General features: G+C 54.8%; 1 protein-coding gene across 3 annotated transcripts in view; it reads left to right on the top strand.

Moving 5' to 3' along the window:
* NTM (neurotrimin) overlaps nt 1-26156 on the top strand; it is an 820661-nt gene that overhangs the window by 239866 nt on the left and 554639 nt on the right. Inside the window, exons 1-2 of one of the 3 annotated variants that reach the window (XM_032472420.1) lie at nt 14542-14945; nt 15471-15589. The exons of 1 other annotated variant lie outside the window; for it this stretch is intronic. In XM_032472420.1, the coding sequence (XP_032328311.1) occupies nt 15535-15589 (55 nt within the window). In that variant the 5' untranslated portion in view covers nt 14542-14945; nt 15471-15534. Of the gene's footprint in view, nt 1-14541; nt 14946-15470; nt 15590-26156 lie in introns of those variants that run through there. One more of the 3 variants, XM_032472419.1, reaches the window with a different exon arrangement.

The raw sequence follows: 26156 nt of genomic DNA, 5'->3' as shown, positions 1-26156 counted from the left end.
CAGCCACTGCCTGAACATGGGACCGGCTTGGGTTTTTGCAGGATGGCTGTGATCACACGTGCAGAGAAATCCCACAAGTCTTCTAGCATCGGCCATTGCAAGACCACCTCTGCGGAATCTCCGAGGGGTACGACCGACTCCGAGGCTGAGGGGCTGTAACGAGGTGCTGTGTCTCTGGCTGAGTGTGTGAGAGGTCAGGTGCAGTCTCCCTGAGGACCCCTTCCTTTATCCTCGGCCTCCTCTCTGCCTCCCAGTGAAGACCAGTGCTGTCATGGAGGGAGGAGAGGAGGGGTCGACGGAGGAGGAAGGTGCTTGAGGGACCAGTCAGACTGCGTACCTGACCATTTATCCAGCCACAAGGAAGGTGTGAATCCAGGCGAAGCTGTGTGACAATACCCATCATCTAGGTGATCGCCTGAAATGCTGGTTCCACTAGAACCTGGTAGGATGTTGAGAAGCTTCCCCCCGGGCCTGGGCTAGGGCTCCCAGGGGTACCTGCTCTTCCCCTAATACGTATGACTGATTACTGGCCAGATGTCCCCCGAGTCCCAGACTCCTGGGCAATAAACAGCAGCAGACCAGCAGAAAGGGGCCTCTGCTGAGCAGCTGCCTCGCTCAGGGCTGCCCCCACTCCTTACCGGCCGGAGAGGGCCCGTTGCACCACGTGCCGCGTGGCTGTGCGCTGTACCAGCAGGGGCGTGCGAACCCTCCCACGCAGGGATTTTCTTCATAACCGTACATATGTTGTAGGAACAGACTTATTATAAGGGACTTGGTTTATCACATTTCTTAATTTCTTTCCCTAAATATTTTATCAGCATGATAGATTTGTCTTAAGAAGATTGAAAGATACATTTTCCTTTAGCCAATTTGGGTAAGAAAGGAAATGATTTTTTTTTTTCCTGAAAATGAGTTTAGGACAGCGATGAGCTGGTGTGTGCTCAGGTGCTTTATGATGGGGGGGCCTTGTCATTTATCCCGTTTTGTGGGTCATGACCAAGTGCTGCTTCTGCAGTGGGCAGGCTTGAAACACTGCCAAATGTATACGATGCCAGGCTTCACCGGGCTCGGGTTTGGGGCTCTCTGTGCTCTTGTTCAGACAGGAGGGCACCACACAGTCAGGCCTCATGGCCCCCCGCCTACCTGCAAGGGCCTCATTTACAGAAAGCAGCCCTCACCGCGCTCACAGGACGCAGGTGCGAGCCACTTAACAGTGAGGAACGCTGAGGCGCAGAGAGGTGACGCGCCCCCCGAGGCGGTGAGCAATCAGAGAGGTCTGGTTCCCTGCCAGGCGGCATGCTGGGGACCCCTGCCCGCGGCCGCCCGCCCGCCCGGCCGGCCGCCCCCTGCAGAGCGCCTCCTGTCTCTGCCCGCGCACAGGGCCACGCGGCGGGCGCTCCGGGGAAGGCGTGGAGGAGCATCCGTGTCACTCAGGACGTTCATGTTCACACCTGCACGCCAGGTAGGGAGAGTTGTGTGCCCCCCGCCCTGTCTCCCTTTCTACGGTCACCCAGTTTTAAAACTTGCCTCTTCCATGAAGGCTTCTTCCAATGACTTATTTTGGTGTTCTTCTAGTTTCTTCTTCTTTTTGGTTTTCTCCCCCACTGGAGGTACTGGGGATTGAACCCTGAACCTCGTGCATGCTAAGCGTGCACTCTACCACTGAGCTACACCCTCCCCACCAGCACTCTTCTAGTGCGTCTGCATTTGGGTCTCCATGGCTGGACTTGCAGGTGTTCCTGTGTGTGTATATATGTATACATGTATCTCCATGTGTTATGCATGATCATCCAGCTGACCCTTGAACAACACAAGGGTCAATCTTTCCGTAACTTATTGTCAGTTCAGAGGATACGATTCCTCTGCGTCAGTGGACTCAACCGTCCACTGACCGGGCAGTACTGTAGGACTTACTATTGAAAAATACGTGTGTATAAGTGGATCCATGCAGTTCAAACACGTATTGTTCAAGGATGGACTGGATTATGTCTTTTAAAATATGCATGTACAGTTCTTGTTTCCTCCGCTGGTTTGGAAGCTCCCCTTGGGAGGGTGAGACAGCCTTTCACGCCTTTCTTCCAGTAGGATCTTGGGTGGGCCTGTGGGGACTAGGTTATGTGGGGCATGCAGAATTGGTGAGCAGTTAATGTTGGGGGTCGGTCATGACCTCAGCACCATCCTACACCGTCTAAAATGTCCGTGATGCTTGCAGAGAGACATACAGCGCCCAGATTCTACTAAGGGTATGAAACCCCAAGATCAAGCTTAACTACAGATGTGTACGTACTAAACACAGTAGCACATTCTAAGAAGTCTTCTTGCTGTCGGCCCAGAAAAACAGGCAAGGGGGAAGTCCATTTTGTGGGTAGGCTTCAGGGGCAAATGCACACTGCTCGCCCAACACTGGGGCCGGCAGACTCTGCTCTGGGGGCCGGTGTGGCCTGTCACCTGTCTTTACAACACAATTTTACAGGAGCATGTCCCTGCTCACCCGCTGCGTGTGGCCCAGGCAGCCTCGTACTCCCTGCGCCAGCAGACTCTGTAGGGAGGCAGAGACGGTGTGACCCAGAAGCATCATCAATTTCTGTCTCCATTTTTGATGCAGGCGACTTCTAAACTTCACAGGGAAGAACATCTGAAAATCCAGCTTTTTCCCCAGACCTTAACCCATTTCCGTTTCCTCCTACAAATACCAGTTTGAAAAGATGTCCAGAACTTCCGTTTCTGTAAGTCAGTTACCTCCCCAGAATATTCAGAGCTGTGGTCTATTTAGAAGCAGATTTTTAGAGGAGGTTCCAGATTCTTTTTTCTTGTACTTTACCTTTTTATAGTACCTTTTCGTGTAAATCGTACTAAAATTCTTTGTGTATTGTCTCACACTTAGAATCTCTTTGCCAAGTCCTGCAGTTTGGCCGTGAATTTCTGGCGTACGTGCGATAACCGTCAGACAGTTCTGGTCCAACCAGAAACGTACAGTGGGAAATTGAAAAGAAATGAACCTGAGAGGAGGTTTCAATCTTGAATTTTTCAGCGTTTGGAGTTTTGTTTCAATTTTCACCTCCTATTCCCAGTAAGACGTATTTCCTTGTTCTCAGTATTGATTTTTATATTATAGAAGAAAGACAAGGATGTGCTCATGGTTTCTGGGCTGTGTCCACACTCTCATGTGCTCGCTAAGAAAAGAATGAAGCCCTAGGCCCTGAGCTATATGGAGCCAGAAAACATGAAAGGGGACATGTGACCAGAGCGTGGCTTGCAGGGCTCCCAGGCATAGGCTGTGCACAGGACGTTTAGCCTTCAGACCCACACGGTACCACCTGGTAACTCTGGGTTAACTCATCTTAAATCTCACACGTTTATCAGCAGGATTTGATCCCCCCACCCCTTCCCTTAGCTAAAGGTCAAGTGGATCGTGGAGAGGGGTCTGGAAACAGCAAGGTGATTCCTTGAGACTCAGAAGCATTTGATGTGGGGAAAATATAAGCCCTGGGCAAAGAAAGAATTTCACAGCTTTCTGCAGACGTGGGAGGCTCACTATTAAGGGGTTTCTTAAGTGCACGGAGGGACCCCAGAGGTTATTAAAGAGGGCTGGGGTGGCACTGTGCCTCTCCAGCCTTTGAGAAGGGCATCACGGAGGGCAACCGCCCCACTGTGTGTACAGCTGCAACGTAGGATGTTACAGGAAAGATACCTTTGGGGGAGCCACTTAGCTTCCAACACAAGGAAGGGCAGGCTGCAAAAAACACCTTGCGGAGGGAGCAAGCTGACAGACAGTGGGCCTCCCCATCTGCCGCTCATTTATTATACGTGATTTCATTAGATTCTCGCCAAATGTCTGAATTCTATAAGTCATCCTCAGTGAATAAATGATACAATTAAGACTTAGTAGAATTAAACGTTTGTCCAAAGATATGTAAAGGATTAACAGGACACAGATGCATATCTGATATTTCACTGCACCACCCCAGATAGAAATGCTAGTGCCCCAAGCTCTCCTGGGGACCAAGTTCACGAGAAGAAGCTGACTTTTATGCAGCCTATAGAGAAGCTTGCTTTTTGCTTTGTTTTGTTTTTGTTTAACCCAGTAGAAATGATGATTTTAATACTTTAGGTGATTTCCTTTAGTCATAGGTTGTGTCTCAATCTAAGACCATCTCAAGACCTGGTTTCTCTTGGTGACATGCTCTTAGCAGCCCATCTCCTTGAATTCTAAGTACACCAACAATCATACTGTGGGAGGAAGCGTGGGTGGCGGGCAGGTGAGCCACCATCACCCCGTCCTCCGTCTGTGCTGTACTTTCCTGTGTGACGCACAGAACCCGAGATGTGCTGCCATTTCTCTCAGGGAATATTCGTGAACTACTTTCTATGGTACGGAAGCATGAGCCAGAGACAGAGGGAGCCGTGGTCCCTGATGCTGGGCCCAGCATTGCTCGTTCCATCTTGTCGTCTGCCAGGGGCACAGAGACAGGCTGTCGTGCTGACGGCGACCTGCGTTCAGATAAGTACCGCCCCGCCCTCAGTCACCTCATAGTGAAAGATGGAGAGGCTTCCTTCCGTGAATCCTAAGCAGTAATGATAGTAATTAAAACACTGCACACGACGCCAATTAGTGGTCAGGGGGGTTTACGTAAATTAATTAAACCTAAAAGTCACTGCTTTGATAAGCATGTCTGAGTAGAGGGTAGAAGACATGTGTGGAGCTTCCAGAAATAGATCGCAGGCCATGTTCAGGTGCGGGCAGGAGGGAGAGTGGGAGTAAGAACTGTAAGGAGAAGGAGTGTAAGCACGCCCGGCCCTCTCAGCACCTGGAGAGAGCTCCGCGAGGCGTAATCTTGAAATGCATAGGCTGATAATTGCCTTAATCACCAGAGGAACATGGCTGAAATGCACTGAAATAAGCCATAAAACTCCTTACAAGATAACAAGATTCTATCTATTCTCCAAGGTCACGTTAGAGCTGCATAAGGTCAAGGAGTTAATCACCTCGTTCAGTAGAAGCACCTCAGATAAGAAACTGGTGTGTGTGTGCATGTGTGTGTGTGTAGTTTAAATCTTTCTAGAATCCAGGACAATAGAGATGGCCAGGTGGTGACAGTCTCTGAATAACCAATCATTTTGTACTTTCCTTTTTTAACTTCTGGAGCAAAAACGTCTGGGGCATTTGCTTTGCAGAGTTAGTGTTCCCTAGATGGACCCCTTCCCGTGTCATTCAGGTAAGCTGTCAATGGGTCAACGGCGGCGGCGGGCCGTGGCGTTAGAGGCTGGACAAACACCCCCCTTTCCCACTGGCCTAATGAAGCGAACCTTAGGCAGTTATACAGGGAAGAGGCTTAGGCATCACCTGCTCCTGCCCTGCAGTCTGCTGGATGAAGGAAACAAGGTCCAGGCAGGCGCAAGGCTGTCCAAAGCGCCACAGGTCGTTCCCGGCGTGGCGAAACCATGAGACGGTGCAGAGTGCGATATCCCGTATTGCACTAAGAGATCAGGTTCTCGGAGAGGGAAAGGCATGCCTGAAGGCAGCAAATGTCTTTTCCTGAAGATGAAATCTCTTTTACTCGCCAGGGATGCAAAGAGCAGTGCCCTTTTACACATGGAGGTCACGTGCTCACTCCTTACTCACCTAAGGTGTGGCCCGAGAGTTACGTTGGTTAAACCTGGCCTGGCTGCCGTTGCTTCTTTTGCATTTTTGTCCTCATCTGATGGGGTCTCCTCTGCTTCACCCTGCTCCCCTCTTCTCCATGGCTGCTGGGAAGCTCCACGTGGATCTGCATCTAAGACCAGCTCTGGACTTCCTCGGTTTCTCCATAAGGACTGAGGCACAGCAGAAATAACAGAACTGCCAAAGGATGTTTGTGGAGATAAGATGAGATTATATGACCCTGATTCATAGAAGGGTCCCAGCATAAAAGGTTATCATCATCATTATCATCATCAGTTTAAGACGGGTTGTGTTGAGGAATATTAGCAAAGAGCAATTGACTAGTTGGCCTCATTAAAGGAAATGAATTAAGTTGCAGCAGAAAAAAAAATCTAATTATTTTAAAAAGATAAAATTACTGGGAAATTCTGTTATTTAATTCAAAGGGAATACCTAAAAATCCCTCGGTACTCTTCTTGGGATAATGAATGAGTTACTGTTTAGAGCCAAGGGTTGACTGTAGTGTCAGCTCCGAGTGTTTTCGGGCATTTAGACACCATTCTTCGTCAATGAGTAACATGTACATTTAAATCTACTGGTCAGGAGCCCTCGTGTTGCCGTTTTGTTTTGTTGTTGCTGTTGTGTTTTAGGTCCAATGTGATTTACAAATCTGTAGATGGGAAAGATCAAGAATGCCGTCACGTTTCTAGTTAATAGAACAAGAAGCTCTAATTCCTGGTTTCTGCAACTGCCAGGTCCTCTTGGAAGAACTTAAGTTTGCTTTGTAAAAACAATTTAAATTAAGCTCCCAAGTATGTACTTACTGAGGGTTTACTTTGATAGATTCTGGGTAGGTGGTTATTGCAGGATGAATCCTCAGTAAATACATTTTTGATAGTCAGTTGATTTTCATTTCACACATGGTAGCCACCGCATGTATATCTAGTTGAAAAACAAACTGAAGACATACCCACCTGTTTTAAAACGACTCACTGAGCGTTAACTCCTGGCTGCTATCTGGACCGCTGTCAACTGGACGGAGCCGATAGCTCATTGTCCGTGGGGTGCCTGGTGGATGCCATGGGCTAGGACTTACTCAGCGCCATCTGTAAGATTCTTGGATGTGCACCCAGCTTGGGACCAGTAAGTCTAAATGTTGGCTTCCTAGGCTGAGGATAAACGAAGCGAACATAAAAACCAAACGGGAGCCCCGGGGAAGGGGTGCTTAGGGCTGGTCGTCAGCTGTGTTTCTCTGAGAAGCCCCGTGCGCCGCCGGCCGCGGGCTCGGAGTAGCTGCAGGTCATCGGTGGTGCCGCCGCTCTGATGCTCCTCCATCAGAATCCTCGGAGTTTGCGCACAGGAATCGGGGTCTGGATCTAGGCGTTAACGGCTTGTGACCTCGGGCAACTGAGGACCTCTCTAACGTCAGTTTCCTCCTTGTGAAATGGGGACATAAGGGAATACCGGTGTAGCAAGACTTCCTATCGAGTGCCACAGTGGGCGGTGCGCGTGAAAGGACCTTGACACTGCACAGCACGTGGATAGGGAGGCCATGATGGTGATGATGTTCCAGTGAGGAAAGTTTTGGCGTAATACACCTCGGTTTCTGATGACGCTTCCTTGGCAAACGGGTGGGTTTGCTGGGAAGGTGGGTGTCCAGATAACACTCAGATTTCCGGTGGCCACACACCCAAACTATACAAGACTGTGGTCCAGGCTCAAGTCCCTTGGCAGGGGGACCACACCCAAGCCCTCAGCTTCCAGGTGCTCGACCCACTCTTGCTGCTGATCTTTTTGGAAGATCGTCCCCCGCTCAGTAGGTAGTTTTGTCAAACATCTAGCAGTTCCACCTGGGGCAAGAGGCAGCAGACCCTCCTGCTCTGGGAGGAGCCAGAGAGGGTCCTGGGTTGGTGAGGGGGCTGTCCTTTTCCTCCACCGGGGCTCCGTAAAGTCAGGATTCTGGGGCTAGAAACTTGGAGGCGTGAAGGGGAGAGGGAGGAACCATCCCCACTCTGTCAGGAACAGAGGAGCAAACCAGCAAAGTTGCACCACACAGTGTGCGGGCTCCTCCCTGCAGGGGCAGGGGTCTCAGCAAGTCGAGGGGCAGGTGGCGGCCGTCACTCTGCCTTCGGGAAGCCGTTTGGAATGCAACTGGTGTGACTGCCTTCCTGTTTTACTGCTCTGCCAGACTGTTTATTGGAGCAGCCTTATTCCCAGTCTCCTAAAAATCCCCATAAAATCCACAGACCACGGGCTTTCACATCATCCCAGCTGCCAGGCTGCGCAAGGAGCCTCTGCGATTACTCGCCAGGGGCGGGGTCCAGCAGGCCTTGGGCCCCAGGTCCCCATGGACGTGTCCTGCTCTGCGGGACACGGAACTGGGCCCAGAAACGGGGAGGAGGGAGAAAGGAAGGAAGAGACCCCTTTTTGAAATTTTCCCCTTTTTCTGGGTCTTTTTCCGAACGTGCTCTTTTTGTGTGTCTCACGCGTCCGCCTGCACCTCGTGTCCCTTGGCCTCCGGGAGCCAGTGTGGGCGTTGGGAAGACAGCTTCGTAGTCCTGGCCATGGCCGCTGCGGGCCCTGGGGAGGCAAGGCTTGGCGGCTCGGCTGCAGCTGTGGGGGGATCGCTGATGAATTTCAAAAGCTGCCGTTGCTTTGGATGTGATCAGCAGTCACAGCGGGGCCCCTGTGTTTTACTGTATGAACAAGCTCAGAGGGAGGGAGAAAACGCAGCCCCTCCACTCCTCCCCTCCCCTCCCGCAGTGCGGCTGAGTGTGGGCGCTGGAAACGCGGCCCCCTCCTGCCGAGGGCCTGTGCCTGCCCCGAACAGAGCAATCCTGCGGGTAGGTAGAAAGCATGCAGTGCCACCGGCAGGCACCCCAGCTGCCACTGTCCCCAGATGTTTAGCCAGATGCAAAGGTCCGGGCAGAGAGCCTGGGGCCCCACATATGTAGAGTCCTGGAGCCGGTCCTGGAGGCCAAGGATCCAGATGGAGGTGATGCCCACGCCCCCGCTTCGGGCCCTGGCCCCTCGGCCTCTTACTGGCCCCTCCTGGGGAATGGCTTGTGGGTGACGAGATGCGTTTGTGATAAACTGTTGCTGAAAAGGGGCTGCAGGTGACAGAAGTCCAGGTTAGCACATCCTCCAGCCTCAACAGAAAGGTGGGTGTGGTGTTCACAGAAGGAGTTTATTAAGCCTTCCTTGATTAAGCATGTGTCTTACTCTCCGCTGGAAACTGTGACAGTCTCGCGGTTCCCTGCCCGTCAGACGGGTTATTCATCTGCGGATGGACAGCACACGTGTCTCCTTGGGCTTGTGACTGTCCTCGGGGCAGCGCTACCCGACCCCCTTGCTCCTGCCTCCGGACACTGTTTGTTGAGGGCGTGGGTTCCTTTCCAAAGGCGTCAAGTCAACCCCCGCAGCGGGAGCCGGGAAGAGGGCACCCGGCCTCCTCTCCCTCCTGCGGGGAGGCCCCTCTCACAGCACTCTCCACCAGGCCCGGCCTGGAAGAGCAGACAAGCCAGGGGGACGCCTTTCCTCAGTGGCAGGGCCAGGGCCCTGACGTCCGTTCCAGGGAAGCCTGGTAGGGTGCGGGGGTGGGGGCCTCACAGCCCCAGGAGATGCAGTTGTGATGGAGAACACGCCCTCCAGCCAGATCTCCTTTGAAGAGCCTCAGGGTCTGTCTGCTGTAAGGCTTCTCAAAGTCTGGTCCCCTACCAGCAGCGAGCGACAGCATCACTGGGAGCTCCTGGAGATGCAGGTTCTCAGGCCACAGCCCAAACCTGCGCAGTCGGAAACAGGTGGGAGGGGGGCGCTGGGGCCTGACAGCCTGCCCTTTAGCCAGCCCCCCGGGGGCCCCGTCCACACGGTGGGTCTCAGACATGACTGCAGGTCGGAATCACCTGGACCATTCTTTGAAATAGTGACGCCAGGCCCCACACCCAAGAATTCCGATTTGATCAGACTGGGTTTGGGGATTTTTAAAAACCTGCTCAGATGATTCTAACGGGCAGTGAAAATGGAAAGCCGCCAGTGACGTAGGAAGGGGGTCCTCAGACCCGGACCCCTGAGCTTTGCCTGCTGTGTTTTCAGTGTTCTGGAATTCTCAGCGGTGTGTGGGCGTCTGCCTGGTCCTGAAGGAAGCAGCTAAGCTGGCGCCTTTCACCTTCCTTTGTAGGGACAGCTCCCCGGGAACAGGGCCTGTGCAGCGAGCTGAGGTCAGCAACAGCCCGCGGGGCTTCCTGGAACACAGGGTGGCCTCTGGTGCGGCTGGCTTTGCACGGGTGGCCGTTCCCCACCTGTGCAGTGAGTGGGCTGGGCCGCATCCCTGCTCGTAGTCTCAGACCCCTCTCCTGACCACACCTCCGCTCCCAGTCCCCACCTAGGAGTGGTGGGGGAAGGAGGGTGGGGCTGGCGGAGGCCTTCCAGATGGCGAGCACAGGGTTGAGTCTGATTATGGAAACCAGGAGGTCTACTCACTGGAAAGAACAGAAAAATCTACCCAGCCCAGCTCTGTGTGAGGCAATGGGGAGAAAGGAAAGGCGATACTCAGAGGAATTCTGGTCTCAGGTGGGAGCCTCAGAGCAGCATGGAGACAGCTCCCTTCTGAAATGCTGGGACAACATCCTTTGCCTGCTTGGCATCTGCGCCAGCCTGTCGGCCACACTGCAGCTCTGGGAAGTCTCCTCCCTCCTCCAGGGACAGCGTGTACGGCCGGTCTCCCCATCCTCCCCTCGCCCCCCTGCATGCAGCAGATTCCAGCTAACGTTTCCCTGGGCCTCGGTTTCCCACCAGTGAAGTGTTAGTACCAGCCCTCTCTCTCCAGAGCGTGGAGAGGATGTGGGCGGGAGGGGTGGGAGTTCTTGCGTCTCAGCAGTTCTGCAGGGGCCGGGGTCGGGGGGGGGGCGCGGGGGCGAGTTAGAGCGATTCCACCCCACCCCCGTCCCACCTGGGGGTTGGCTGGATAAAAGGTTTTAAATCCGACCCACTCCCTTTAAGAATACCTGCCTAAAAATACCCCGTCTCTAGACGGATGCTCCCAGGTCCCTTTCCACCTCAGTAGACTCAAAAGGAATCCTTGCCGCCTTTCCTCCCAGCAGTGCAGCGTGGGCTGTGATGTGGCAGCTCTGATCAAGAGAATGACCACAGGCCTAGGGAGTCACTTTCCCAGTGGCGTGGCCGGAGGCAGGAGAGGGCACAGAGCCTGGTGGTTGCCGGGGAGAGGAGACCGAGGCTTGGGCACGGGTGGCCTACCAGAGAGAGGACGTTGGAGGGTGGGGGTCCAGGCTCCCGGGGTGGACATTCAGGTTCCCAGTTTGCAGAGTGGGGTGTATGAGCAGGGCAGGAGAGGAGGGACACTGCCAGCCCTGGACCCGAGCACTTGTCTTCTCCTCCAAGGCCCGATGGCCATCACAGGGAGGGCTTGAGAAGAACTAGTCTTGCCTCAAGACTAGAACCAGTCTAGGGCCCAAGTTTGGACTAAGTATGGACACTGCCATATGAACCCTTGTCCTGGGAGAGGACCCATTCCTGAAGAAAGCATGCTTGGAATGTGTACCTTTTAGATTTGCCTGCATCCTCTGTGCTCTGAGTCATCCTGGTGGTGAAGCATCCTTTCTCTCTCTCTCCTTTTTTTTAATTGAAGTATAGTAAGTTTACAATGTTGCATGAATTTCTGGTATACAGCATAATGCTTCACTCATACATGTACATACATATATTCGTTTTCATGTTCTTTTTCATTATAGGTTACCACAAGGTTTTGAATATAGTTCCCTGTGCTGCACAGTAGGACCTTGTTGTTTATTTTATATATAGTTGTTAGTATCTGCAAATCCCGAACTCCCAATTTATTCCTTCCCACCCACTTCACCACCCTGGTAACCATAAGCTTGTTTTCTATGTCTGTGAATCTATTTCTGTTTTGTAAATAAGTTCATTTGTCTTATTTTTTTTTTTTTGGATTCCACATATAAGTGACTTCATATGATATTTTTCTTTCTCTTCCTGGCTTATTTCACTTAGAATGACAATCTCCAGTTCCACCCACATTGCTGCAAATGGCATTATTTTGTTCTTTTTTATGGCTGAGTAGTATTCCATTGTATACATGTACCACAGCTTCTTTACCCAGTTATCTATCAATGGGAGCATCCTTTCTTAGCTCTCAGAGACGGAGTTGCATCCTGGCCTTGGGACTGGATGGCCTAACAGAGTTCCTTTATTCCCAGGGTTAAAATGAGGATTAAAGATCCAGAGAAGGAGAATCTCTTCAGTAGAAACAGTTGTGAACAACTGGGAGGTCACCACCTGTGGTTTGACACAGACAAAAAAAATCACTGAGATGGGTGGGGCTCGCAGCACCTTGAGTGGAGACAGTGTCAGGTTAAGCCATCTGCAGAGTCAGCGCCTGCCCAGGTCCCGAGCCCTTCAGAAAGGCGAGCGCCTGAGCCTGCCTTAGATTCAGGGATGGTCAGTGGGGAACTCCGCTGCAGAAGAACCCTGCAGGGCAGGAGGCAGGAAACTAGGCAGCCTGCCCTTGCCGTGGGGGGACAGGGGACGCGGGGAGGGCAGCGAACTCGTAACGCAGCTTTGCAGCGGGAGATGCTCAGAAAGGGCCAGTCTCTCCTGTGACGGTCTCCCTGGTCCTCTCCACCCAAGTCCAGTTTGTTTCCCTTTACGTTATTCTCAGCAACCAAATGAAAGCGGCAGGCGCTGTGTCCCCTGGTGGCCCCCGTGCCTGGCCCCGTCCTGATAGCCCCGATGCCGAATTGTAATCCAGCATATCCTGGTCTGCTTTCCCCTCCAGCCCAGACGAGGCGGGAATCACGTGTTTCATCTCCGCGTCCCCAGAGCTCTCACAGAAGCGGGTGTAATTAGATCCGCAATCCCTTATCCACAATTCCAAATTCCAGAAGGTCTGAGAACCTGAAGTCTTCTCGCAGGGGAAGCTGGGCGAGGTGTTGGTAGGTTTGCAGCGTCAGGATGTCGTAGCCGAGTGGAGACGACGCTCATAAACGTCAGGAGGGGTGAAACGCTAAATGCCGGTGCTCGGAGGAGGGAGGGGTACCCCGGGAGGGGGGCAGAGGCCTCGCGGCTCATGGGCGGGGTTTAAATTGTAGGCACGCGTTCCGAAGGCGAGGGGGTGCTGGGGAGGTGAACGTGGGACAGCGTGCGTGGCTTTCTGGGCATTTCCCGCACTGTCTGGAAAGTTTCCTCCCTTCCCATAGAGTTGTCCAGTTCTCCCAGGGCTGGGACGTTGGCCAGTTTTTTTCCATTCTTGCCACGTAGCCCAGAAAAAGGCTCTCTGAGGACGACCCAGAGCTTTCCTATTTGGCAGGAAATAATTCTGGCCTTACACACAGAATGTGGTCAAGAATACAGCTGGCCCCTGAACCAAGCGGGTTTAAGCCTCACGGCCCGCTTCGATGTGGGCTTTCCTCAATCGCAGATACCACAGCGCTGCCCGATGCGCGGCTGGCCGCATCCCGGGTGGGGCCCGCAGGCACGGCAGGGCGGCTTTGGGATTTAGGAGGGTTTCTGACTGTGGGGCGGGCCCACACTCCTAACCCCTGTGCTGTTCGAGGGTCAACAGCATTTTCTTGAATAAATGAAAACTTTAAAAATGCAACTTTTTAAATGAATAAGCCTTATTTTTTATTTTTGTTAGAGCAGTTCCAGGTCCCCCACAATGCAGCGGGAAGGACAGACCCCACCCCCACTGATGAAGGGCCCCCGTTACAAACACCCCCCCGAGTGGAACGTGGGTTACGTTTATGTTCCTACGTTAACACATGATTTTGACACCCCTTTGTCATCACGTAAGAGCAGGGACAGAGGCAGACGAGGCGTTGCCCCCCCACCCCGGTCTCCTGCCCCCACCCGGGGCGCCTCGCTCTGCGAGAATCTTGCCCGGCCAGGCCTGGCAGAGCGGAGGCGGGACCGGGTTACAATCCTTGAAAGGTGTCAGCACGGAGAAGGCAGAGGGGAACTCGCAGGCACAGACGTTACAGACGGGAAAAGCCCTACAGGGCGCCTTCCCTCCCTCGGGGGCCAGGCACACCCCGCCGGGCCGTGCTCCCCCTGCGGGAAACAGAAGCGCGCTGGCCTCGCCGGCTCCCGGGGCAGACGGAGCAGCCCTGTTTCTCTGATTCTTCCCAGGAATGCAGCCCAAAGACAGCAGCACTGAACACCACGCCCTTAAAACTCTTCGCTCTTGACAGGTCACAAAGCACATTTCAAGAACCGTCAGAGCCTCGTCGCGCCCCGATGGCGCGTGCAGGGTGTGAGGAGGTCTCTCCGTCCCAGGTGAGGGGCTGAGGTGGCCCAGGGGGCGGGCCCTCTCCCCTTAGGGGACGGATGGAGCCGGCGGTGGGATGCCGAGTTCTGGGCCGTGCTTCCCACAGGGCCGGAGGGAGGGGGCGTCCCTCTCGTGGTCCCCTGGCCACAGCCCTGATAAAACCAGATCAGTTGTTCACAGTGTGACACCCATAAAAGCAACAACACGACCATCCGTTGAACCAGAGAAGACGGCTTTGATTTGTGTGCAGGAAGGAAAGTTCCCGAGTCAGATCATTTTAGGAGAAGCTTAAGCGTGGCTCTTCCGCAAGGACCTTCTCCAAGCCTCTGGTGCACTGATGTGGTCATGGATCTCCAGGAGAGGCAGCGTGCAGCAGATCTCCCTTCCTGAGGCCGTTCCGCCTCGATCCCGTTCTTGGCAGGCCTTCTTGGGTGGAGAACTTCCGGGGGAAAGAACAGTAGCGTTGGAACGGGTCACGTGGGGGTCCTCCAGAGAGGTTCTCGGAGAAGCCTGGGGGAGAAAAAGCGGAAGACTAAACTCTCCAAGAAGAGGCTCCAAAGAGCTGAATTATTCAGGCATAATAAGAAAAGGATGCTGGCAGGCCACTAAAATTGACTTAAACTATTTGGCAAGTGAGGGGGTTTGGTGTCTGGTGTGGTGAGGGGCCGACCTTGGAAGGTCAGGGCCCTGAGCTGGGTTTTCCAGTGTCAGAGCGAGGGGGTCACTGGGCTGCAAGGAACCTTCCCTGCGAAGGCTGAGAGCCTTGGAGGCCGTGAGCCAGGCAACGTGGGGACCCCGCATCCCTGGTCTGCAGACAGAGGGCCTCCTAGGACATGAATGGACCAGGCTGGACCCCACTTGCAGGCAGGGGACCGGAGAAGACCACCCACGCAGGTCTCAGCTGGGCTCACAGTCCTGAGTTAACGAGTGATTTCTCTGGACCCTCAGCACTAAGGGGAAGCTTGGATGCTGTGTGACAAAGCGGGGCAGGGATAGAGGCCTTGGGTGAGTTCACTCCAGCCTGGAAGGGTGAGGGGGAGGTGGACGAGGAGGGGAGAGAGATGCAGAGCCAGAGGCATCAGAAGGAGCCCCAGAGCCCCAGGAAGAGTCACCCTGTGGGGAGCTGTGACCTCCTCCCACGCAGGCACCGCCAGCACTGACCGCCGTCCCGATGCACCGCCCCCCATGAGAGAGGGTGCTCCTCTCGGCCACGTCCAGCTCCCTTGGTCTCCGCGGTTGCTGGTCCTCCCTCCTCCTCCTGACCTTTCCTCAGTGAAGAGGGGAATCGGTGTTGCGGGGCCAGGGTGGCGAGGAGGGACCGGCTGCCACCACAAAACAAAAGATCAGGAGGGCAGCGTGGGCCCTGGGGAGGGGCCTCCTGCAAAGTCCCGACTTTCGCTCAATGCAGAGGCAGGATTAAAAAATAGTTCCCACCTATTGTTATGGTTTCAAAGTCAGAAGCTGGCCTTGCTTTCAAAGACCTTGTGTGTAACGTGATGCATCGCTTTCTCTCTGTCTCTCTCCTTATAGGTAAGTGACATTTCACTCTGCTCATCCCCAAGGCAAAGTTGGATGTTTTTAAAGTGGAAAAAAAATGATCGGAAAAGAGACGGGGAAGGTGGGCAGAGGTGGCCGTCGGGGCGGCACAGGTAGGTGCATGCGAGATCCCCGCCCTTTGCGCAGACAGAGGGGAAAGGGAGCCCCCACCCCCCGAGTCGGAGGTGGGCGCCTCTCCCCAGGACGAGAGGTCCGGGGCGTGGCCGTGCTTTGAGATGGAGGTGCCTTCGCTGCTGGAGAGCGGCCTGCTCTGTAGAACAGAGCTGTTGCCAAGGTGTCTGCCTCTGGTGAGGTTTCCGGTTGGGGTTTTGCGTCCCAATGTCTCGTATCAGCTACTTTGTGTGCGTTGGTGGTAGAGGCAGTCAGGGAGACCGTGCTGGCTTCTGAGGAGCAGAATTCAAACACCCCAAGTGGGAAAACCAGGAACTGGGAAGACGAACATTCCTGTTATGATGAGACTGCAAATGGCATGGTAGTTTCTGGGCAGAAAGGAGGTTTGTGGGGAAACTGACACCCTCTGGGACATTAAGAGTCATTTATTTAATTTCAAGGTCGGTCTAGTGACCGCGGACGTATTTTTCTGTTCCTGCTGGTCACCGAGGCCGCGACACCACTTCTGTCCTCTGTAGCCCGCGGCAAAGCGGCCTCCCAGGGCTGGCGGCGGGTCGTCGTTACCGCCGCCTCGCCTCTTCTGGGTCGTTCAGGGGAGGCTTTCTGAAGTTCAAGATGAGTTTGGGCTTTGGGCTGTTCTGAAATTCAGCTGCTCTCCCCTAAGATTAAAGCGGAAGGATCCTTATTTTTCTTGTAACTTGCGAACGATCTGCTGACATAAATGACTGATGGCTCTGCCCGCGCGTGTCTGCTATTTTCTTGGAGAGAAAGAAGAAAGAATTGTAAGGTATCCTATTTAATAGTCTATAAATCTAGGCGGGGAGCACACGACTCAGGTCAGCAAAGGTGTTCAAAATGCACGGTGCCATCGCGACCACAGAATTGATTGGGGGCTGGTTTGGGAGGAAGGGGAGACAGACAGAAACCACTCCATCTGTGGTCCTCAGGGGGGCAGTTCTCATCCACACACCAGAGACACATCTGCAGACAAGAGAAATGTCAGAAAGAGGCAAAAATACCAGAATTTGTTATTTAAGGTGTTTAACTCCATTTCTAAAATTTGGATACTCTGTTGTTGTTTTTTTAATTCTCTTTCCCTCAATTTCAACAAAGAGGACCAAAAAAAGGCACAAAATGCCACTTTTTTCCCTCTGAAACGGGGCAGCTTCACTGTATGTGGGAAACCACTCTTCTCTTCACGACGTTACAGCCCAGTCGTGGGGGCTTTCGTCACACGCGCACGGCAGGCGCGGTACCTCGGGGCGCGTGCTCCCGGCTGCAGGCAGGCCTGGGAATGCTTCGTGGTATCTGCCCTGAATAACAGGGAATTAAACTGTGGTCTGTCTGATCCTTGTCCAAGAGGGAGCTCTGTGCCCCGCAGTCTGCTTTGAAAATGGAGAAAAACTGCAGTCAAGAAGCAACCCTAGATCCTACCCACCAGGGAATACAGAGACGGGCGCCCAGCCACAGGGCTTTCTGTAGCTCCTTTGTCACAAAGTGCAGGAGTTCTCTTTGCTGCCTTTGGGTCGAGGTTGATGGAGTCATTGACTTTTTTGGAAAATTCATCTCTTTTTGAAATTTGTCAACAGAATAAGGGCTGCAACACAGTTCCTCCTTTGCCTTGATTTTCTGCCTTTTATGCAGACAGCAAGGGAGGGGGGAAGGGCCGGCATTCACCCCCGGCTTCCCCTCCGGACACCCTCGTCTGCCCCCTCAGCTCAGAGGCAGGGGCGCTGAGAGGCCAGGCTGTTGTAAGGGATGAAGTCAGTGCCTCGGAATCTCCTGTCAATAAGGAGGTCCTGGAATGTACGTTAGTTCCACAAGGGCGAGTGCCGCGGGGGGTGTAAGCACAACGGGAGTGTTTGAGTGGGTTCCACACACTCTGATCCTCAGAAGTGTGGGAATAAAACCCCACCTGCACCTGCCTTACAAGCAGCACATCTCAGCGTCGCTGTGCCCTGCAGAACAGGAAAGGACGGTGCGTGCACACACAGTCAGCCCCAGGCACACCAACACCGCGCACACTCACAGCGCACACGTGCGTAATTTCAGGTGCAAACACACCGAGCTGCGATGTCGCCTTCGAAAGGTGACAAGGGGTGAAGACTCTCGTCAGAACCAGACCCGCCCTCTCGTTTCCCACGACACCCAGGTGTGCTGCGTTTCGCTCCCCCATCACTCCCCCGGGCCGTGCCCGCGCACTGTGTTTACTTCACAGCGGGGTCGCCGAAAGCCGGCGTCTTCCTTTGCTTCGGAACCCACCGATCCGTCCTCCGGGGGGCACAGCAGATCACGTGGGGTCCAGCTCTGGTTCCCCTCCCTCTTTGACTCTCCACCCCGGGTTCTGCGGCCCCCCTTGATCCCTCTGTCCATCCGTCCACACTGGTTATGGCCTGGAGGAAGGGACAGGCCTGTCCACAGAGTTTGTGCTTCCTGGACACTGGGGCCTCCAGCTGTCCGGAGGCAGCCGCGAGCGTGAGGTGGTCAAGACTGAAACAAAGGGTGTGTCCACTTCCACACGCCCCGCCTCTGCCAGCTTCGCGAAGCCTGTTATGGGGGCAGCTGGAGCCCCACTCTTCCAGCAACGCCCATTGTTATGTTCCTTTAAAGCTAGCCTTCGTGAATTTCAGCCACCATGCTAAACCACACACACACGTTTCATTTTCAAACAATCCTACAGTGTTGCTTTTATCATCTTCTTTTTACAAACAAGGAAATCAAGGCTTAAAGAGACGAGATCATTTGCCCAAGGGCACCTGACCTTGCAGCTTAAATTTGAGCCTGCATCTCCGTCACTATGACATCCATGCTCTTAACCGCTTGTGCGCTGCCCACACCAGCTGGACTAGCCCAGGAGAGGGAGGCCCACAGGGAGGGAAAGGCTGCAGACCACCCTGGACTGGCTCCTTTCTGGCTGTGTAGACCAGCCCAGCTCTGGACCCAGCAGGCACCCTCTGGACGGGGCCTTGGAGGAGCCAGCACAGGGAGGTGGAAGAGAACTGGACACAGGCTTAGAGGAACTTGGGTTTGAAGCCTGAATGAACCTGCCATTGATTCGCTGTGTGATTCCAGGCAATTTATTTAATTCCCTGAGCCTCTTCCATCATGACAAAGTCACATGAGGTGTAACGCTGTTTATAAGCTTCACGGGGGACCCTCCAGAGAAAAGCACCAGGGAAAGGGTGCTGTGACAACACGTGCTCCCCCTCACTGCCTCAGCAACCCCTCTCAGTCTGGCTCCCCAGATCGCGAAGCCTAGTTCTTGATTTTTTTTTTCTGATGAGGTCTAGAATTTTTGCCAAGAGCAAGGAACAGCTCTTGGCAGCTTTCTGAGTCTTCACATCCTTTCAATACAGGCCTAGTGGAGAGCAAAATTAGCCTGCCAATCACTCAGAAAAGTGTGGGCCCCAGGAAATTAAACCCCCCTCTCTCCAGCTGTCTCCCCCCACGTGCCAGGTACCAAATGAATACACGGGCCACACATTTCCATTCCTGTCCCTCCTCCCTGTATGTTAATTGGATCATTTTAGCAGAAGAAAACAAACCAAGTGGCTGTGAGATGTAGTTCATTATCCCCAAAGGCCAGCAGGTTACAGAGCTCGGTCAGCGGGAAGGTGGGCGTGGCCCTCTTACGTCATTCTCTTGGATCAGAGCATCTTCGTTTTCTAGCAATATTTAAAAGACACCTTTTTACGCTTGACAGCTTCCCTTCACAGCAGACAGAAAGGGGAGAGGCGGACAAAGGGAACAGGGCCACTCAGCACACACCCTGGGAGCTCAGGCGGCTGACCTGGTTCTCCTGGAATCCATGTCCTATTTGGCGTCTGTTTGGCTCCTGGGACAGAACCCACGTAGCTGCTTTCTGCAGACCACACGTGGGTACCCTGCGTGCAGCTGGGGAGCTACTCTCTACATGCTTCCTGTGCTTGCTGGGGGCCTCACACCTCCCCTGCTGTCCCGCAGGGGACTCAGGGAAGATCTCTGCCCACTGGGGACAGCCTTTCTGTAGCTCGTCTCTGGAGTGAGGTGTCTTAATCCTGACATTGGCCTAATTCAGAGTAAAAGTCTTTTTTCCATCGCAGAGTGAAAAATATTTTAGATACACAGTGGTTGCACTGATGTGAACAGCCAAGTGTAGCTCCCATGACAAGTGAGCACACGGGGCTTTATCTTCACCATGTGGTCACTGTTACAGGACTCACCTGTGTCCCCTCCAAAATCCATGTGTTGAAGCCCTAACCCCCAGTGCTTCAGGCTGTGACTGTGTTTGGAGACAGAGCCTTTAGAGGGGTGATTAAGGTAAACTGAGGTCATATGGGTGGGCCAGCACCCATGTGACTGGTGTTCTCGTAGGAAGAGGGCATCAGGGCACACACAAACATAAAGGGAAGACGGGGTAAGGACCCGGAGAGGACGTGGCCCCCTGTAAGCCGCGAGGGGAGGCTCAGAATAAAGCCAACACCCAGATACCTCGATCTGAGGCTTCTCACCGCTGGTGTGCACCACACTCTTGTTTGAAGCCGTTCCGTCTTCCCACTGCCCGCATCTTGATTGGTTCAACTCCAAGTGCACCTTCCCTCCAGGTTCTTAGTATCTAGCTCACCATGCAAACTGCTTCTGATGCCTCCTGTAGCTCAGGCCTCAAAGTAACAAAGGGTGGCTACTGACATCCCTCTTATGTGGATGAGAATGTGCAGCCCAGAGAGGTTAAGCGTCTGGAGTAAAGACACACAGCACCCACATAAAGAGGCAGGGTTGAACTCATGTCTCTTTACTTCCAGAGATGAGACTACAGATAATATGTCATATGACACCACAGACCCAGGGTGGAGGACCCTGGGGACACTTTGGGTCATACAGATGCGGACATACCTCTTAAAGCATTTACAGCCTGGATGGGGTGTTCGAGGGTTCCCAGGTACACATTGTATAGACTGAGAGTTGAGGTTAAAAAACAAACCCACACCTGGATTGCATGGTCCAGGTGCCCACATCCCCAGGCTGTGTCCCCTTGCCCGCCACATACAGCCCTGGGTGGAGAAGGGGCAGAGCCGGGGTGGCCACGGCTGTGAGCCGTCCTGGCCTTTCTCCTGTCGAACAGGAGTGAGGTGGGGGGTGTAATGAGGCCAAAGCAGAGACTTGAGACGACGAGCGTTTCCCCCTTTTAATCCCCAATTTTGGACAAACACGGGGCCCAGGGTGAGTGAGGGAATTAAATTAACGAACACAATTTCTCCCTGTCACTGAACTCTGACTAATGAGTCTATTTCTGGGTAATAAGAAGGAGCAGGAAGTGACAAGGCAGTGTAATGAATTAGTGGCCCAGAACCTCGTTAGTCAGAATAATCTTTCCACGAAAGATGGATGATGCAAACATTAATTATAAAGCCAGGGTGGAAACACATCCCTGTTATTTGGCTTCCTAGGAAATCCGTCCTGGTCATCATGAGGCGTTTCAAACAACAACCCTAATGACAAAGTAAGGGCTCAGGGAGAAATCTAACCCGGGGTGCTGGCTGGCGGTGGGAGTGGCGGGGACCAGCCCTGCTGCCTAAGGGGGCCGATGCTCCAATCTCCTGGAATCTCAGGGTTTCGTCCCAGGACTGATTCCCTGGCCCAGGATCTCCGTGATCCACAGCCCATCTGTCTCTGCAGCTATTCAGAGCCGTCCACTCTGGGCCATTAGACCCAGGTGAGGCCAGGTGTCCAGTAGGAACCTCTCCCACGTCCAGAGAGAGAGGGCAAGGTCTCGGTTGGTCCAGCAACTCCAGCGTTCTAAAAAGAGGGTCAGAGGTCAACACTGGGCAGGAAATAGAGGGTAAGGGGCCAGTTCAGGTCGAATCCTGGCTCTCTCTGTGTTTGGAAAAGTGACCTTGCCTGTTTTGAAAATGAGAGAACTGGTGACAGTGGAGGTGCCTGGTGCAGAAGGCTGCCGGCAAGGACTATGGCAGCGGGCCACTGCTCAGCGCTCTGTGGGCGCCGTCAGCACAGTTGTGATGGGGCTTTAAGGCTGCAGAGCTGGCAGAGGTGCTGGGCAGGGGGGCGTCCCCTTGGTGCAGGGATGGGGCGCAGAGACAGGGAGAGGTACCATCAGGCCCTGTGCCCCGGAAGGGGAGTGCCAGGCTCCCGAGGGGCTGTCACCTTAGGCTGTCTGTCGCCTGGAATTTCAGTAGGAGCCCAGAGGAGGGCAGAGGAGAGGGAGGAGGACTTTGCTCGGAACCAAAGTAGAGACTGAGTCAGTAAGAAATGTGGTTGCTGAGGCCATTACTGCGGAGAGTAAATAAACCAGAATTAAAAACGATAAAAAAGTGCTCGGCAGCATCCTGGTGATAAACTGGCCCGTGACTTCACGCCTTAGCGGTTCCCAAGCGTCTGCAGATGCTCCTTGCTGCTGGGAGGGGTCGGGAAGTCGTCTGCTGAAGGGCCAGGGTCTGGGCCACAGAGGCTGGACGGCTCGGGCCTCCTTGCGGGGGACAGTGACTGCGGTGGACGCTGCTGGCCGCTTTGTTTCTAAGGCTTTGTCGTTATCTGACTGGCAACTCTTGGTAATGAAAGAAGAAAAAAACAATTAATTGGGAATGAATTTTAATTGTCTCCAACTTCTCATTTGTAGGCTATTAGAATGAGTCCCTATTAAGCGATCGCACTGGGCTGCATCATTCTAAGAGAATGGAAGCCCCCCCCCACCCCCCCCGCCAGAGCACTCTCTGCACTTACAGCCTTCGCTCCACCCTCCCCTTTGGGCAGAAACTGGGCTCTTGGGTTTTCAGCAAAATGAACCAACTGGGAAAAAAATCTTGCTGCCAAGATCTTATTTTTTTTCCTTTTTTTCTTTTCCCTGTTGAAGAGCAAACGCCTGCCTTTGTGGCCGTCCTCTTCCCACACATTTGGGGGCTGCAGGAGGCTGGCTGGGGGGCAGGGCTCCGCTGGGTTTGGGCAGCTTCTCCGTCAGGCCCTCCCTGTCCAGCTGAACGGGGGTTCCATGGGGGCTGCATTAGGGCCCCAGGAACATCCCGGGCAGAAAGAGGGGAGGGGGCCTGGGAAAGGAGCCCCCGGCCACTCTCCCCACCCCACTCACCTCTCCTTGCTCCAGAGTGAGCCGTGCTCTGCTGAGGTATCCCTGGCGGATGAAAGTCGTGTGAGTTTAAGGTGCAGAGTGTGCTGCTCTGCTCTGTGGATGCCCGGCGAAGTGGTCCCGCAGTCATGCTGACTCACGAACCCATCACCTCACCTGGTCACCAGGTCTCGGGTGATGAGAACACTTAAGATCCACTCTCTTGGCAAGTCTCAAGTGTGGAACACAGGGCCCTCCCCTGCAGCCCCGCTGCTGGATGTCACCCCCAGGACTCGGCATCTTCATACCCGGGGCCTTGTGCCCTTCGGCCAGCCTCTCCCCGCCGCCTCCCCCGTCCTGCTCTCTACGTCTGTGAGCTCCGCTGTTTAGACCCCAGGTATGAGAGGAAGCACTGGGCACTTGTCTTCCTGTGTCTGGCTTATGTCACTTCGTGTAACATCCACTGCAGCATCCTCTCAGTCGCCACGATGAGGAAACAACCGAAGGGTCTGTGGACGGATTCACGGATAAAGAAAACATGGTCCAAACACCCGCCAGTGGAGCAGTACTCCGCCTTGAGAAAGAAGGAGATCCTGCCACGGGGCGGGGGGGATGGACCCGCAGGGTCAGCGAGGCCTCCTTGCTCCGACACCGAGCTGGGAGGTTTAGGGATGTTAGGTCCCTGAGCACGAGGGACCTGGCAGGTCACTAGATGTTTCTGAACGATCCCGGGTCCCGCGGTGGGGGGAGTGCAGACTGCAGCCCCTCCCTCCCTGAGGGCTTGTTTGGTGTTGGGGCCTGATGCCGGCCCCGAGGGCCCGGGAGGCCCCTGGGAGTGTGGGTGACCCGACCCCTCCCCTCTCAGCCGTGGCACCAGCCCCCGCCCCATGGTCCTCACCGCTCCGTGCCTCCATCCTTCTTCCTCTGCGCCCCGTCAGCCTTCTTCTCCCCGTCCGCTTCCCCCTGCCCTCTGCACAGAAGGGCCAGGATTCCTCCTCAGAGGCTCAGCTCAAGAATTTGCTAAGTGGCGCTTGGCTTCCTGCCCTTCTAGGTGAGCTCTGCATGCAGCAACTTTATGGCTGTCAAGATGGAGCCATCTCTGCCCCCTGCGACAGAGGTGTCATCATCCTGAGAGGCCAGCCCCACCCCCCAGCCCCCTGGGGCTTATCTGGCGTCTCCCCTCACCCCACCCACCCCGTGGCTGCGCAATTCGTTCATGGAGGGCGGGCGCCTGCCCCCTTCCATCCCTTCCAGCTCCGCCACCTGCACCATCGCGGGGCCTAGTCCGCGGCTCGGGCTGGCTCTCGCCTTGCCAGCTCTGGGCTTTGTAGAGAAGGCAGTGGCATCAGTGTGAGCTCTGGGTCTGGGGGCGCGGTAGGCGGGGGCCTCGCGGGGCCCTCCCCCTCCCCTGGGGCCCATGCTGGGCTGGGCGCGTCTGCGGCTCGGCAGCGCCGGCAGGTGACTGGCCGAGGGCCAGAGGTGTCAGAAGTTAAGACCTGGAGCAAGTCTGCAGGTCACCAGAGGGTGACAAAGCGCTTGTCAACAGTAGTTGTTCAAAAAGATGACGTCACCCAAACAAATGCAGAGAGCCGTGTCCCCTGAGCGCAGTCCAGAGCGAGGACCGGAAGGGCTGCTTGAGACCGTGCTGTTTCTTGGTTTGAGAGCTGAGGCCCGTTTGAAGGTGAAGTTAAGGTCCGGGGGCCTCCAGAATGGGGTGCCTTTGACAGCAGCAGCGACCAGGCGGGAGCGAGCCCCCCACCCCTCCTGGCTCAGCCCGGGAGCCCAGGCCGGGTCCCGCCTCCTCCCCGGCTGCGTCTCCACCAGGCAGGGACGGCGAGGGGCATTGGTGCACTGCCCATGCGCATCCCGGCGTGTCCCAGCCCACCTCTCTTTCTGAACAAACTGTCTGTTTTGGAAGTGGACTAGCCTTTCTGACGCCCTGGGTCCTGGTGACGGCCTGCCCCGCAGAGGCAGCGGAACAGTCTGAGCGTCTGGGCACAGGCAGCCCTCCCTTCTATGGGCAGCCCTGGGAGCCTTACATCCAGACACTTGAAACTGAGCATGCATCCCCAGAGGCCCTCAGGATGCGGGGGATGTAAATGAGCCAGCCCGGCCTGGGGTCAGGGACACGAGGGCTACAGACTGGAGGGAACGCACCTCATCTAAAGGCAACACCTAAAGGTGTTCAGACTTGAAACTCTGACACCACTTGACAGGACACACATGGGCCGGGTTTGGGCTGAGCGCCCTGCGGGTTTGCAGCTTGGAGGAAACCGGTACTGGACACGCTGGCCACCCCAGACAGCCTGTGTCCCCATCCACACCAAGCTCCCAGGGCCTGCGGGTGACATGTCTCTGCTGAGGCTGTCCGACCTTCTCTGCTGACCCGACACCTCCCAGGCGTCCTTCAGGACCCCGTCCAAGCCCCGCCCCGCCCGCCACCTTTGTGCTCACAGCCCCAGGGCGGCCTTGGTGGTCCAGCGGTCTCCTTGTGAGTTTGTCTTTCCCAGCAGATGACCAGCACTTCCAGGAAAGGGACATGATCTTATTTGGGTTTGAGCTCTTCTGTGCCTCGGAGGAGCTTAACAGAAGTTTATGGGACTGAAATACCCATGGACTTGCCCTGACCTCTTTCCAGCCCCAAAGTAGAACTTTGTGACAAACTTTTCCCTTACAACAGAGAAGATCTTCATGCATTGGAGGGAGATGCTACTGTGTTATTTGAAGCCTAAAAATATCAAAATGGATCTGGACAGATGGGCGGGCTGGGCAGGCTCAGACACCCACTGACAGTCCTGTGGCGAATTGTGAGGGCAGGGCTGAGGGCAGAAGGTGGCCCCACGGCGGCTGCCCACTGCCGTGCTGCTGGCAGACCAGGGGACACGCACACTCAGGGCAGGCGCGGGGCTCCTGACTGAGGGGCCGGGCTCGTGGCGGACCCGCCCAGTCCCTACCGACCTGTTAAGACTCCTGCCCGCCTCAGAGGACACGGGGAGGCTGGGGTGGGTCCTTCTCTGAGCAGGGACTTGGCAGCCCTGGAAGGAGCAGGTGGCCTTTGGACCAGATGCAAGCCAGGTGTCAGCCAGGCTCCAGGTCCGCACTTGGAAGAGCTGCAGGTTGTCGCCCCGTGGTGTGTGCATGTGTGTGTGTGAGTGTGAACACACGTGTCCCTTCTTCCTGTCCCCTCACCATCCTGGTCACCAGCTCTGGACAAAGCCTCCACTTGAACACGGCGCCAGGTGTTGACAAGGTTCAGTGTCTGCTCACTGCCCTCACTTTGTCCTCTAAGGAGGCCGCGCCTCCATCCTTCACCAGAAGCAGTGCTGGAGAAACGGTGCTGGAGGGACCTGTGCCCGGGGGGTCCCCAGCTGACCCCAGACACCTCCCCTGGCCACATCAGAGCCCTCAGCGTCTCTGTGCTTCCCCCACGGGGCAGGAGAACAGAGGCCTTATGTTAGAACAAAATGCAGAACAAGGAGACAGGGATTTCACAT

Source organism: Camelus ferus, chromosome 33 (genome assembly GCF_009834535.1).
Source record: "Camelus ferus isolate YT-003-E chromosome 33, BCGSAC_Cfer_1.0, whole genome shotgun sequence".
NCBI classification, from domain to species: Eukaryota; Metazoa; Chordata; class Mammalia; order Artiodactyla; family Camelidae; genus Camelus; species Camelus ferus.
Note: the sequence above shows the minus strand (reverse complement) of the source record. Positions and strands in the feature narration are given on the sequence as shown.